The sequence below is a fragment of the Culex quinquefasciatus genome, chromosome 1 (genome assembly GCF_015732765.1).
Source record: "Culex quinquefasciatus strain JHB chromosome 1, VPISU_Cqui_1.0_pri_paternal, whole genome shotgun sequence".
In the NCBI taxonomy this organism is placed as follows: domain Eukaryota; kingdom Metazoa; phylum Arthropoda; class Insecta; order Diptera; family Culicidae; genus Culex; species Culex quinquefasciatus.
Genome location: NC_051861.1, coordinates 19387226 through 19400918, shown reverse-complemented (window position 1 = coordinate 19400918; position 13693 = coordinate 19387226). Strand labels below are relative to the sequence as shown.

General features: G+C 34.0%; 1 protein-coding gene across 1 annotated transcript; it reads right to left on the bottom strand.

Annotated features, from left to right (window-relative positions):
• Positions 1-8385: 8385 nt before the first annotated feature.
• LOC6032187 (ubiquitin conjugation factor E4 A) lies at positions 8386-12087 on the bottom strand. The gene is given in 9 exon segments (XM_038266713.1): positions 8386-8890; positions 8892-8927; positions 8929-9668; positions 9671-10005; positions 10068-10333; positions 10336-11012; positions 11072-11389; positions 11392-11415; positions 11418-12087. Coding segments are annotated over 9 exon segments (3030 nt in total). The 5' UTR covers positions 11824-12087; the 3' UTR covers positions 8386-8662.
• Between the last annotated feature and the right edge of the window lie 1606 nt (positions 12088-13693).

The following is a 13693-nucleotide window of genomic DNA, read 5'->3' as shown; positions in this document are numbered from 1 at the left end:
TTAAACTGAGTTCGAAGCACGAATCACAAGTTTTCACATTTTACATGAAATTTGTTCAACTGAATTTGCCTATAAATTTGGAGATTTTTTTCAATTGTGTTTCAAAAACACATATTATTTATTATTTACAAACTTATTTAACCTTCTCCTAGTGGAAAATTGTCCAAAGAATCTGATTAAAAATCATGTTCATTGAGAAAATCATGACACTTTGAGAAGTCTAAAATAATGACTTTCATCCACATTTTCTTAACTATAGTTAACTAACTTTATAAACTTTTCAAAAATTTAAGAAAAGTTCTTCATGAGGTACTTTGAACACTTCTCTACCACGGTCAGTATGTTTCTGAACCATTCCTTACGTATTTTAATTGTACTCTTCATTTTGCGGAAAAATCGCAAACCTATCAAAGTCACCCGGCTATCAAAGTCACCCCGTTTTACGGTACCTGTCGGATATTCATTTTCTGATACCCGACAAGTACCGGCAAGCCGGGGGCAAAGTTTTGAATGCGTGTTTCGGAGATTTTTGTTTGTCTGCACTTGTGTATGATTCTAAAATTCAAAAATTTAAAAATTAAAAAAATCGAAAATTCAAAAATTCAAAAAGTTAAAAATTAGAAAATTTTAAAATTCAAAAATACAAAAATGCGTTTAAATAGTTTATTTTTTTCAAATATTCAAAAATTCGAAAATTCAAAAAGTAAAATTTTGGAAATTTGGAAATTAAAAAAATTGAAAATTCAAAAATTATAAAATTTAAAAATTTAAACATTTAAAAATTCAAAAATTTAACAATTCAAAATTTCAAAAATTTAAAAATACGCAAATACAAAAATTCAACAATACAAAGATTTTTGTATGTCTGCTCTTGTGTATGATTCAGAAATTCAAAAATTCAAAAATTCAAGAATTTAAAAATTCAAAAATTCGAAAATTTAAAAATTCAAAAAGTTATATATTCAAAAAAAAATAAAATTCAAAAATTTTAAAATGCAAGAAATTAAATAGCTTGATTTTTTTTAAATATTCAAAAATTTAAAAATTCAAAGATTCAAAAAGTCAAACATTTAAAATTTTAAAATTCAAAAATACAACAATTTAAGAAAAAAAAAACAAAAAAGGCCGGATCGCAGATTTTAATGAAAACGTTAATTTTTTTATTTTTTTTATTTTCCAATTTTTTAAAATAATTTTCAATTTTTTTATATTTTTTTTTAATTCTTTAAATAATTTTAAAATTTTAACATTTTTTAATTTAAATAATTTAAAAATGTTTTTAATTTTTTTCCTTTTTTTAATTTTGATTTTTTTGTAATGTTTTTTAATTTTTTTTAAATGTTCAAATATTTTTTTGAACGATTTTAATTTTTTTATTTTTGTTCAAATATAATTTTTTAATACTTTTTTTTCAATTTTAATTTTTTATTTTATTTTTTTAATTTAATTTTTTTTAATTATATTTTTTTATATTTTTTAATTTTCTTTAAATATTAATTTTTTTTCCAAATTTTGTAATTTTTTATTTTTTTTTTATAATTTTTGTTAAACTTTTTTAATTTTCTTTAAATTTTTATTTTTATTAAATTTTATTTGATAATTTTTTTATTTTTTTTTAATTTTTTAAATTGTTTTAAAATTTTTTAATTTTTTTTTAATTTTTTTTATTTTTTTATTATTTTTTTTTTTTAAGGCTGTTGCAAATATTTTTCAAAAATTATGTCCCTCGGCTCTGACTTAAGTCGAGGGGGAGGCAAAAAAAATAAAAAAATATAAAAATTTAAATTACAAGCCAAGGTTTTTACATTTGGATGAAAAAAGTGTTTTAAAATGCTTTTTACAGGCGTACAGTTGCTTTCCAATCATTAGTTTTGAAAATATCGAGTTATTGACGGAATTGGTATTTGGTACATTGGTATTTTATGAAAATTTAACATGTTTTCAAAGGAGTTAAAAATGCTAAATATGATTATAAACGCGGGAAAATGTATTTTAACTGGTTTTCAATTGGTTAATTTTTAATTTTCATTAAAATTTTGAAGTTTTTCGAAAAACAAATTTGCCCCCTGATTTTTCAGGCCAACTTTGAAGGGCGACATTAACTTCAAAAATATTTGGAACGGCCTTAAATTTTTTAAATTTTTTTAAATTATTTTAATTCTTTTTAAAAAATTTGAAATTTAAAAAAAAAATAATTTTTTTTTATTTTCTTTTAATTTTTATTTTTGTTTTAATTTCAATTTTTTATTGTTTTTTAATTTTGTCTTTTTTTATTTTTTTATACATAAAAAAAACAATTTAATTTTTTTTCCGTGCATGATTCAGTTTTCCGTGCATTATTCCATTTGCCACAGTAGCAACCAGCAGAATAGCGGGTAGCAAAGTGAAATCTCGAAGAACTGAGAGCAAATTTGCTACCGCGACAAGTACCGCGGTGGGGTTGACGTCGGGTGCAAATTTGCTTCGATGTTTGCTACCCGCGCTGGAGATGCACTTAGTACAGTGATTGAAATTATATTAATCCAAAAAAGGGGTGACCAAATTTAAGCTCGACGCTTTCAAAAAAGGACGTTAAAACGGGGTTTTAATTCAAAAAAAAATATGTCATAAACATAGCTGAATACAATGAAACTTTATTTGCTGATTTGATGAACAAGAGCCTATCCAGATTTTTAAACGAAAATGGCGTTCGAATGATGAACGCCCGAAATGTCAAAATCACGCAGTAATACCAACATTACGAAAAAAATGTGCCATGGCAAGACAGCCACATTTTTTTTTCTAATGTTGGTGCTAGAGAGCCTATATGGAGAGGCGAAATGTCACTCTCAGGGTTCCAACAGAACTGTCCAATCGGGGTTCCAATCGAGCAACAAGATCATGCAAGAACAAGGTTGTAATCAATTTAAAATAATTTTGGCAAAAAAGGATACTTATAACAATTACAAGTATTGTAAAACTGTTGTTGATAATAATCTGGTAGTTTTTATTATGTTCGGTTACAAGAAAAGTGCCAACACAAAAGAAAAACTACAAGTACTTTGGGTGTTTGAAATTTCTCCCAGAACATTTCATTTCCCTATGTAGGTCCCTAGTTGGTGCTAATGCGCGATTTTGACATTTCGGACGTTCACCATTCGAACACCATCTTCGCTTAAAAACCTGGATAGCCAAACATGTTTTCAATTGAATTGTTGCATGAGTTTTTGAATATAATTCAACGGATTTTGGTAGATTGATCGAATTTAAAGCACCATGCGGCTCCAGCAAAATGTACACGAAGTTATTTGATAGAGAAGTATGCTAGGTTTTAGTTCAAATGATCCACTCAAATACTGTCCAATGTGAATACTATACCACCCAAACTAGCCTGTGTGATTGTTATATAAAAATTTAAAAAGCTGAACACAATTTGCTCAAGCTTTGTTCAAAGTAATGCCAGAAACCATGCGCCTCCACAGAAATCATACCAAGCACGCCCAGGTTAGTACATTCTAGCATGATCCATAAAGCTTCCATGTAGCTTCATCTGCAGAAGTGCACCATCAGTTATACCCTTCCCAGAATAATCAGTTGCCTTGGAGCCCTCGCGGCCATAAATAACGATATGCAAAATGCAATCAGTTTTCTGCTCCCAGTTACAGCTCATCATAACTATCCTCCAGGTGAATGAGCGATTACGATACACGTTCGAGCACGCGAGAATTCGTGGAACGTCGAACCATGGACACGATGAACAGTCCCGGGAATGCTTCCATCATAATGCTATGCAAAAAAGCACGGACGAAAAGCGTCCACGTGGCGAATAAAACCGAAAGCATTTTGCAAATCAATAATTTATACGAACCCACCAAGGGGGGTGGGAAGGTATGATTTTGCATGCTCCGAACGTGATGAAAATTCGGAAGAAGTCTGGTTCCATCCAGAATCTGTTTTGGAACATCGCGTTGTGCGCGCAGACCCGGCTGGCTGACCGTTGTAATGAACCGTTTAGGGATAGGACAGCGGGACTCATTTTGATTGGAACTTTGCGACCTCCTGATGATAGCTCTTTTGATATGTCGGCATGAATTTGCCGAAAAAATATATTAATTCCAATTTTTAATCAAGCATTTTTTTTATTGTTAAAAGTTTAAACCAGTTACCCTCAGCCAACTGAAAATCCGGGGCCATTCTGGCAATTTGCCGTAGTATCGCCGCAAGTTCACAATTCGCAATTTTCAGTGTAAAAACGGCTCTGACCGATCTTATGCACCGCCCTTACACATCTCACCCTTGCTCTGAGTCAGTACGAGCAACACGCTAGAACACGCTTTGGGTGTTCGTGCCAGGCATGCACACCTTCTTTTCCGGTTATGCATTTTAACTCGGCCGAGGGTGGTACATTACGTATAGTGTTTGACCATTTAAAGTGTGCCTATCAACTTTCATTAAAGCAAAAACTGTTTTATTTTTAGTTTGAATTCAAAAACTAGTTGTCATTTTACTGTGTTTTGTTTTCTCCTGAAAAGTTGAGTGTTGAGTCTGTTTATCTGTTGCTATTTCTTTTGTCGCGGTGTTTTATTACAATTTTGGTCCTAAGCATGTTATAAAAGTTTACCAAAAGTAAATACTATAGTAATATTTGTGTTAATCCTTTAACCATTCCATAGATTGAGTAAGGGCTCAAACCTCACTTGTTTGAATAAAAACGTGAAGATTGAAAACAATATACAGTAAAAGAGAATATATTTTATAAAAAATCAACCACATCATCCAAAGCAGTTGACTCAACATACTGCGAATCAAAACAATACCGTCCACAATCACAAATTACTTCCCTTTCCCACATTGTCGCGCCCCTTTCTTTCAGCCGTCTCGGCCCTGACCCGCGGTGGTCAAAGGTTTACGATCCGTTTCCACAGGCAGGGTTGTTACGGAAAAGTCGAGAAAAAATCCGCGCCAGATCCGCGCCGACCCCAAAACCCAATCCGCATGAAATCCGCGCCATAAAAAAAAATCGCGACAAACATAGAAGAGAGTAACATAATGAATGAAATTTTAAACGAAAAAAGAATAATACATAAGGCATTTGGATCAGTACCGTTGATCAGTTGTGGATTCATATCCCACCTGTACCAAATGGAACCTTTTTTGCCATTTTTGAAACAATATTAGCATTTTTTGCAACACTTTAAATGTCGTTGCTTTTAAAACAAATTCAGGAAAAAAATTGAAACCCTAAAATAAATCACCAAATTGCAAAATCTAGAGACTAAGTACTTGATAATTCTCGCCAAAATTTTACTCTGAAAAATCGAAACACGAAATTTCTATTATTTTCTTTTCTAAATTTCTCTAAACTAAAATATGACTCCGAAAATGATCCGAACTAAGAAAATGGCAAAAAAAATAATTTAATAATTTAATAATTTAATAATTTAATAATTTAATAATTTAATAATTTAATAATTTAATAATTTAATAATTTAATAATTTAATAATTTAATAATTTAATAATTTAATAATTAAATAATTTAATAATTTAATAATTTAAAAATTTAATAATTTAATAATTTAATAATTTAATAATTTAATAATTAAATAATTTAATAATTTAATAATTAAATAATTAAATAATTTAATTTAATAATTTAATAATAATAATTAAATAATTTAATAATTTAATAATTTAATAATTTAATAATTTAATAATTTAATAATTTAATAATTTAATAATTTAATAATTTAATAATTTAATAATTTAATAATTTAATAATTTAATAATTTAATAATTTAATAATTTAATAATTTAATAATTTAATAATTTAATAATTTAATAATTTAATAATTTAATAATTTAATAATTTAATAATTTAATAATTTAATAATTTATTAATTTAATAATTTAATAATTTAATAATTTAATAATTTAATAATTTAATAATTTAATAATTTAATAATTTAATAATTTAATAATTTAATAATTTAATAATTTAATAATTTAATAATTTAATAATTTAATAATATTATAATTTAATAATTTAATAATTTCATAATTTAATAATTTAATAATTTAATAATTTAATAATTTAATAATTTAATAATTTAATAATTTAATAATTTAATAATTTAATAATTTAATAATTTAATAATTTAATAATTTAATAATTTAATAATTTAATAATTTAATAATTTAATAATTTAATAATTTAATAATTTAATAATTTAATAATTTAATAATTTAATACGTGTGCTCTTCCGATTTAATAATTTAATAATTTAATAATTTAATAATTTAATAATTTAATAATTTAATAATTTAATAATTTAATAATTTAATAATTTAATAATTTAATAATTTAATAATTTAATAATATTATAATTTAATAATTTAATAATTTCATAATTTAATAATTTAATAATTTAATAATTTAATAATTTAATAATTTAATAATTTAATAATTTAATAATTTAATAATTTAATAATTTAATAATTTAATTATTTAATAATTTAATAATTTAATAATTTAATAATTTAATAATTTAATAATTTAATAATTTAATAATTTAATAATTTAATAATTTAATAATTTAATAATTTAATAATTTAATAATTTAATAATTTAATAATTTAATAATTTAATAATTTAATAATTTAATAATTTAATAATTTAATAGTTTAATAATTTAATAATTTAATAATTTAATAATTTAATAATTTAATAATTTAATAATTTAATAATTTAATAATTTAATAATTTAATAATTTAATAATTTAATAATTTAATAATTTAATAATTTAATAATTTAATAATTTAATAATTTAATAATTTAATAATTTAATAATTTAATAATTCAATAATTTAATAATTTAATAATTTAATAATTTAATAATGTAATGATTTAATAATTTAAAAATTTAATAATTTAATAATTTAATAATTTAATAATTTAATAATTTAATAATTTAATAATTTAATAATTTAATAATTTAATAATTTAATAATTTAATAATTTAATAATTTAATAATTTAATAATTTAATTATTTAATAATTGAAAAATTTAATAATTAAATAATTTAATAATTAAATAATTTAATAATTAAATAATTTAATAATTAAATAATTTAATAATTAAATAATTTAATAATTAAATAATTTAATAATTAAATAATTTAAAAATTTAATAATTTGATAACTTAAGAACTTTCTTAAAAAAAATAAAAATTAACAAAAAATCAATTGTAATATTTTCGTAATTTTTCAATTGAATAATTCGTACTTTTTTACGTTTTTTGAGTCTGTATGTTTTGACAATTTCAAATTATGAATTCTATTTTTTTATTATTTGAATATGTAAATTCTGAAATTTCAAATTGTTGAATTCCAGGTTTCTTATTTTTTTAATTTTAACATTACATTTCGCTTTGAGACGGAGATTTTAGCAGATTTCTAAGTTGATTTCGTCATGTTGTGATAATTGGGAGAAGAATCAATTCTACCTGAATCACTGTGGCAACAGAATTTTTAATTTTTAGAAAATCTAAAAAGCAATGAATGCTTCATTTTTTTTTTAAATTCTGTAATTTTTCGAATTTTGTTATTTTGATTTTAATAAAATTGGTATTTATTTGAATTGTTAAGCAGATGTTTTAAAAATAATGAGTTGTTATGTTATGTTAAATTTATATAACAAATCTCAATACATTAAAAAAAATCGCTCCTTGAAGATTATTTCAATGTTTCGTATCTTTTCGTATTAAGAAAAAAAATCAATAATTTTTAGAAGAAAATTTTCTTCATTAACAACTTCTTAGAAGTTGATGTGTTCGCACTTAACGAAAAACATTGAATTTATTTAATTCCTAATAATATTTTCCTTTGTAATTTGAAAGAAATTCTATCGTTCTTAATTATTTTGTTTATCAAAATTGCTATCCGCGCGAAATCCGCGCCTGAGAAAAATTAGCCAGCAAAACCGCGCGATACGCGCCATCCGCGCCGTCCGTAACAACCCTGTAATATGTATGTATTACAGTGTGTAAGAAAGTTCCCATCTAATGTGTAAACAAAAATAAAAAAAAAAAATCTACAAATTGGACAAACAAGAATTTCTCCTCATCACGAAATTCAATTAGAGATTTTTCATTTATTTAAATTTGAAGTATCACAACTAAGTATACCAGTAATCGACTTAGGAAAAATTGTTTTGCAAATTGTGTATGCAACAAAAATAATAATCGGATCGGCTCTCTGGAAGAATTCCTCGTACCGCAGCATTAAGTCTGAATGGCAGATCCATTATATATTTCGCAGAAGTTTTATCATAACAGAAAGCGCTTTTCCTCCAAGAGAAACTAAAGATTTTCTTTCGATTAATTCGTCAAAACAACACATGCAACACGTTATTATTCCATTAGACTGGGATTATGTATTTGTCCTGCCGAGACTAAACCGAACGTTCTACACACGTGTCTTTCCTAATTAAACCTAAATCCCGGAACAAAGCAGTGGCTCGCAGCTGCTTTTCATCTCTTGTTTACGGTATTATTATTATTATAATATAGAAAAAAAAAACTGTTGCGCAAAAAATAAAGCAAGGTAAAAATAAATCTTCCTTTAGCTATGTGAATAGAATATAAAGTGGATTTTACACAGTAACACTACGCTAGTACGTCTTTCACTCATCACCCGCCGATTGGGCGTTGATTCGGGCAGCGTGTTCCACCCGTCGCTCGCGAATCCACTCGTCGATGCGGGCCTTGAGTGCGGTATCACGCCGCACCTGGTCCATCGTCAGTGGCGACCGATTGAACGGATCCGACTGATCGGAGAGCAGGTGCCGCGCGATTGTCGACCGATCGACGACGGTCTTCGAGCTGGGCAGAATGACGGGATCAACCATGAGGGGAGGACATGATCGGGTCGAGGAATTCGTCCGGGGGGATCGACCAGGGCTTCTTCGTCAATTTTCTGCTGGGCTTCGAGGCGTTGAACGCGCGTGGACAGTTCCTGGATTTCGCCAATCAGTTGGCCGCCGCCGATTCGTGTCAGGACCTGTTCGGCGTACTCGAACAGCTTCGGGCTGTACGAACGACCGTCCTGGGACACGGCCAGACAGAACGCATCGCACTCTTGCAGGTTCACGTAGATGCGGCAGATTTCGAGCACCGTGTTGGCCGGATCAAACTCGAACTCGCGTTTGTCCTTCACCTTGAAGTTGCCCTTTTTCGGGCCGGTCAGATTGAGCAGGAAGTAGTTCAGCATCGCGGCCACGCGGTCCACCATCGACGAGTGGCAGAAGATTTCGCGCGTTTCCGACGTCAGCAGCTGCAGAATGTTGATCGTGTCCCGGCCGAGGATGTTGTCAAAGCGGGCGAGCATTCCCAGATGGCGCATGTTGGCCACATTCTGCTGGCGTTCGTTGGCCGGCAGTTCGGCCCACTCGCCGTTGTCCTGCGCAGCCTGCAGCTGACGAATTTGCTGCAAATTGCTGAGCGATTCGTCCAGCAGAAAGATAGCATCGTTGATGAGCAAATTGATGAACCGCAAGAAAATCGGCGGATCTTCCGCCTCAATGTTTCGAATCGCTTCGCGCTCCAACTCCCGGAAGCACGCCTTCTGCTCGTCAATCTTCCACAAATAGTCCATGATGGCGTACATCGGCCGCCGGTAGTTGAACTTTGCTCAAACTGCACGCTCTGGCCGGTCATTTCGATGCTCACGAAAACCCGCAACAGGTTCGGAATGATCTCCAGCCGGTGCACGTGGTTGGTGAAGAGGGCCGCACTGAAGCAGAACCCACCCGATTCGGACTCTTTCGGGAGCAAGCTCTCGAGGCCCTCGGCAAGGCGCGCTCGCAGGTGCGGGTTGCGAATCCGCTCGGACGAACCCATAAACACCAAAATCATCGTGAAGATGTTGTTCTGCGCCTCGACGTCAACGCGCAGCGGTTGGCTGTCAAAGTGTCGCGAAAACTGCAAATAACCCACAATGTTCTCCATGATGTACTCGGGAATGCACCTACGGAAAGATACGCAACTTTTTACCTGACCTAGAACCTACCCAACGCAGTTCCAACTCACTTCAACACCTTGGAAATTCCATTTCCCAGCGGCAGCCGGACCTCCTCCACGCTTTGCGGCGCAAAGCCCTTCGCCTTGTCACCCCCGTCGAAGCGGGTTGCCTCACGGGACGCCAGCTGGGCCAACCAAATGGCGGACGCTTCGTAGAACTGCAACAGCAGCTGGTCGGTGGCCGGCTCGCGCAGCAAATTCTGCAGACACAAAAACTGCTGCGTCTGGCTGGACAGCATCTGCATGATGTTGTTGGCCACGTCCGCTCCACTTCCGCCGCCCCGAGTGTGTCCTGGTAGGCGCTCTGCAGTCGGTGCAGCTCGCGGTTCATGCGGAAAAATTTCTCGATGCAAACGCGAAACCCGAGATCGATCGCTTTGTGCGTCATGAAGAAGCACTCCGTCACAAAGTTGTACTTGTCCGCGTCTAGCCGGGCTTCGGCCTCGTCCACCGGCAGCAGGCACGTTTCCTTCTCGGTGTCACGCATGTGAACGCCCTTGGCGGCCTTGTCCGGCTCGCGGACGGCGCAGTACGTCGGATCCACGATCAGAACCTTCAGCTGAGGCTTGAGCAACGGTTGGCACAGTCTCAGCAGAACGCCGGCCAAGTTGACGCTGAACGAGTCCGGTGCCGTGGTCAGGTTGCCGAAAACGTTCTGCATCTGGTGCGTATTCCAGATCTGGCCTCGCGGTACGTTCGCATGCAGACAATTGCCGATCCAGGAGAGGATCTTGCTGCGGACGTCGCCCCCAATCAGGAGGAAACTCTTGACGAAACCATGCATTGCTTCCAGGTGCAACTTGGTGTAGTTCCACAGCGAAGAGGACAGGTTGTCGTACGCGGAACGGTTCGTGGTCAGTGGGTTCTCGAAAAACTCGTACGGCCCGTTGTGGTTGCGTGGCATGATCGACAGAGACAGCAGCTGACCGAGCAGCGATTCGGAGTATTTATTGCCTGAAAATAAAGCCGTTAGAACAAGCCAGAGACGTTTATTCGATTTTTTTTTATCTCACCTTCCGCTCCGTCCGGCGGGCTCGTGTAGTCCAGCAGCAGATGTGCCAGTCTGGGGTTGCTCTTGTCGCTGGAGAAAACCTCCAGCAACGGCATAATCCACCGTTCCATGCTGATCAGCGAGGCACTCCTCAACGCCCGGGCCGCTTCCCCAAAGATCGGATCGAATATGCCCCTCAACACGGACGCAATTTCCTCCTCCGGTCCACCCACATCGGAGCCAACTTCCTTGACCGTTTCGGAAACGAACCGCGCCCTGATCAGCACATCGTCGTCGTACAGCTTGAACAATTCGACGAGCTGCGCCGACAGGTTCTGCCCTCGTACAGTTCCGGCTGCCGCAGGAAGTGCTGGCGTTTCTCAGTATAAGTGCCTTCATTTTAGCACAAGTATCCACCGCGATAGAATCGTTCCCGCCATGGGCACTGGTCTGCTCGTTCCGGACAAAGCATCCGTACAGATAGAGCATGACCTTAGTCTCGGCCACCTCGTCCGTCTCAGCCGTCGTTACATTGTTCGGAATCAAATAATCCCGCGGATTAAACAGCAAGATTCGCTCAAACAGGGCCTGCTCGAGCAGCTCCAAATTGAGCAGGGCATCCTCTCCGGCCATCGCGGCCACCTCCTCCATGAACACAAACTGCTGCCGCGAGCGGCCAGCCTTTGGCGGGCTTTTGCTGAGCGTTATCAGAAACACCTTCTCGATCAACGCGTTGACCTTGGCATCCAGCGGGTTGACCGCCTGGTCCTCCATCCTGCTGTTCTTTCCGTAATCTCCGTTCCGCCAGAGAAAAAAAACACAATCCTTTTTCGCGACACTAAAACCTACCAGATTACCAGACTAACCATGGATTTCACATTGAACACATCGTATTGGCCACCCGGAAACAATTGACGGCAATTTATGAAATTTGCAGCGACACGGATTTAAAAAATCACGATTTCACAAAAGTGAAAAAGTTACGATCCGAAAACACCAAACAGGGAATGAGTTGGAAAATTTTTCTGACGGTTCAGCGCAGTGGAGATGGAGAAACGTCAAAGGGAGCGTTCTTTTATTACGTAACGCGAAAAATCGGACTTTTAGACCCCCTCCCCCCCCCTCGTAACAAAATTTCCATACAAATTTTAAAAATTTTGTATGGAGCGTAACACGGCCTCCGACCCCCCCTCCCCCCCTACTGCGTTACGTAATAAAAGAACGCTCCCAAACGGCTCTGGTGTGCACGGAAAAAAATCCAAATAGATTTTTGTATTATGATGCCACGAAATCTGCAGGTCGTGCGGAAGGTTTCTGCAAAAAAAAACCTTGACAATATTCTCGCATATTCAGGGGAAAAAAGATAAAATATTTTCAAAATTGCAACCAATTTGGTCCATTCAATCTCGAGATGTTAAGCCATTCCAAATATTGTGGCTGGTGAGTCTAGGCAAAGCCGACCTCGGCAGCAGCGAGGACGCCAAACAGCAGCAGTAGAACGCCTTCGGAGGAGGGTGGTGCGGGTACGGGACAAGGTCGAGCACTCGAAAAGGACAAGGCAAGCTTCCAGCAGGAACTGCAGCTGTTCCACGACCGGAATGGGAAAGAAGGAAGCTTGGGTGTTTGTGATTGATTTTGTTTGTTTTTGTAGGATGGAAGGTAGGAATGTGGATTCTCACCGGTTGTATTCGGTGGTGGTAACCCTGGATTGGTGGTTGAAGGTTAATTCCCGCGAGGACTGGAACACGATCATCGAGGAGATGGCGCTGCCGAAGCGTTGCGTGAACAACAAGATTGGCTTGAAGAAGATTATCACATCCGGTTTTTGGACAAGCACGAAAAAGGTGATATTCACTGTGAGAAGCAGGAGCCGACGAAGAGGAGGACGATGAGATGCGGGATAATCGGATGTGGCCAGAGTGGCTGTTGCCGGCGTTGCAGTGGCTAGCCAACTTCACTTACTTCGATCTCTTTTAGCAACTAACCGCCCACAAATGCTCATCTCGCGAATGAACCTGTACAACTTTAAATACAATAACAAAATGTCTTTTTAATATACTGTTTAAAACTTTTAAAAATAAATTTTTAATCAAGCCTGAAATCAAGCACATTTTTCTGAAATTATCTTCTTTTAAAAATTTTGTGAAGACTCTAGTCTAAGCCTTCTGTTTAATTTTAGTTTAACGAATAGTTACACTAACTCAGTTTGTATGGATTACTTCTATCGATTATATTTTTCCTACAGTTACTTCCTTGACCTGATAAAAAGTTGTAGACTAATAGGTTATCGTTATAAATAAACGCACAATTTACAAATTAAAATTAACATTGTAGTATTACATGTTGTATGATCTTACTATAAAAGGTTTCCTTTCAAATTAAAAGTAAAACACTTTTACCGATACAACGATTTTGTTCGATAAATGCATGGTAGTATCAAAAACTTTCCAACTTTCAAATTAAAAAGTTTAAACTTTCTACGAATATTCACCAACGCAAACATTTGATCCAACGAACGATCTTTATAAATTAAGAGTCTTTCTTATTTGTGTGTACCGTAAACTGGGGTCAATCGGGACACATGGGGCGAATTGAAACAGCAGTTTTAACCATGTTGGAGCACAATATTTTGATTTATCTGGTT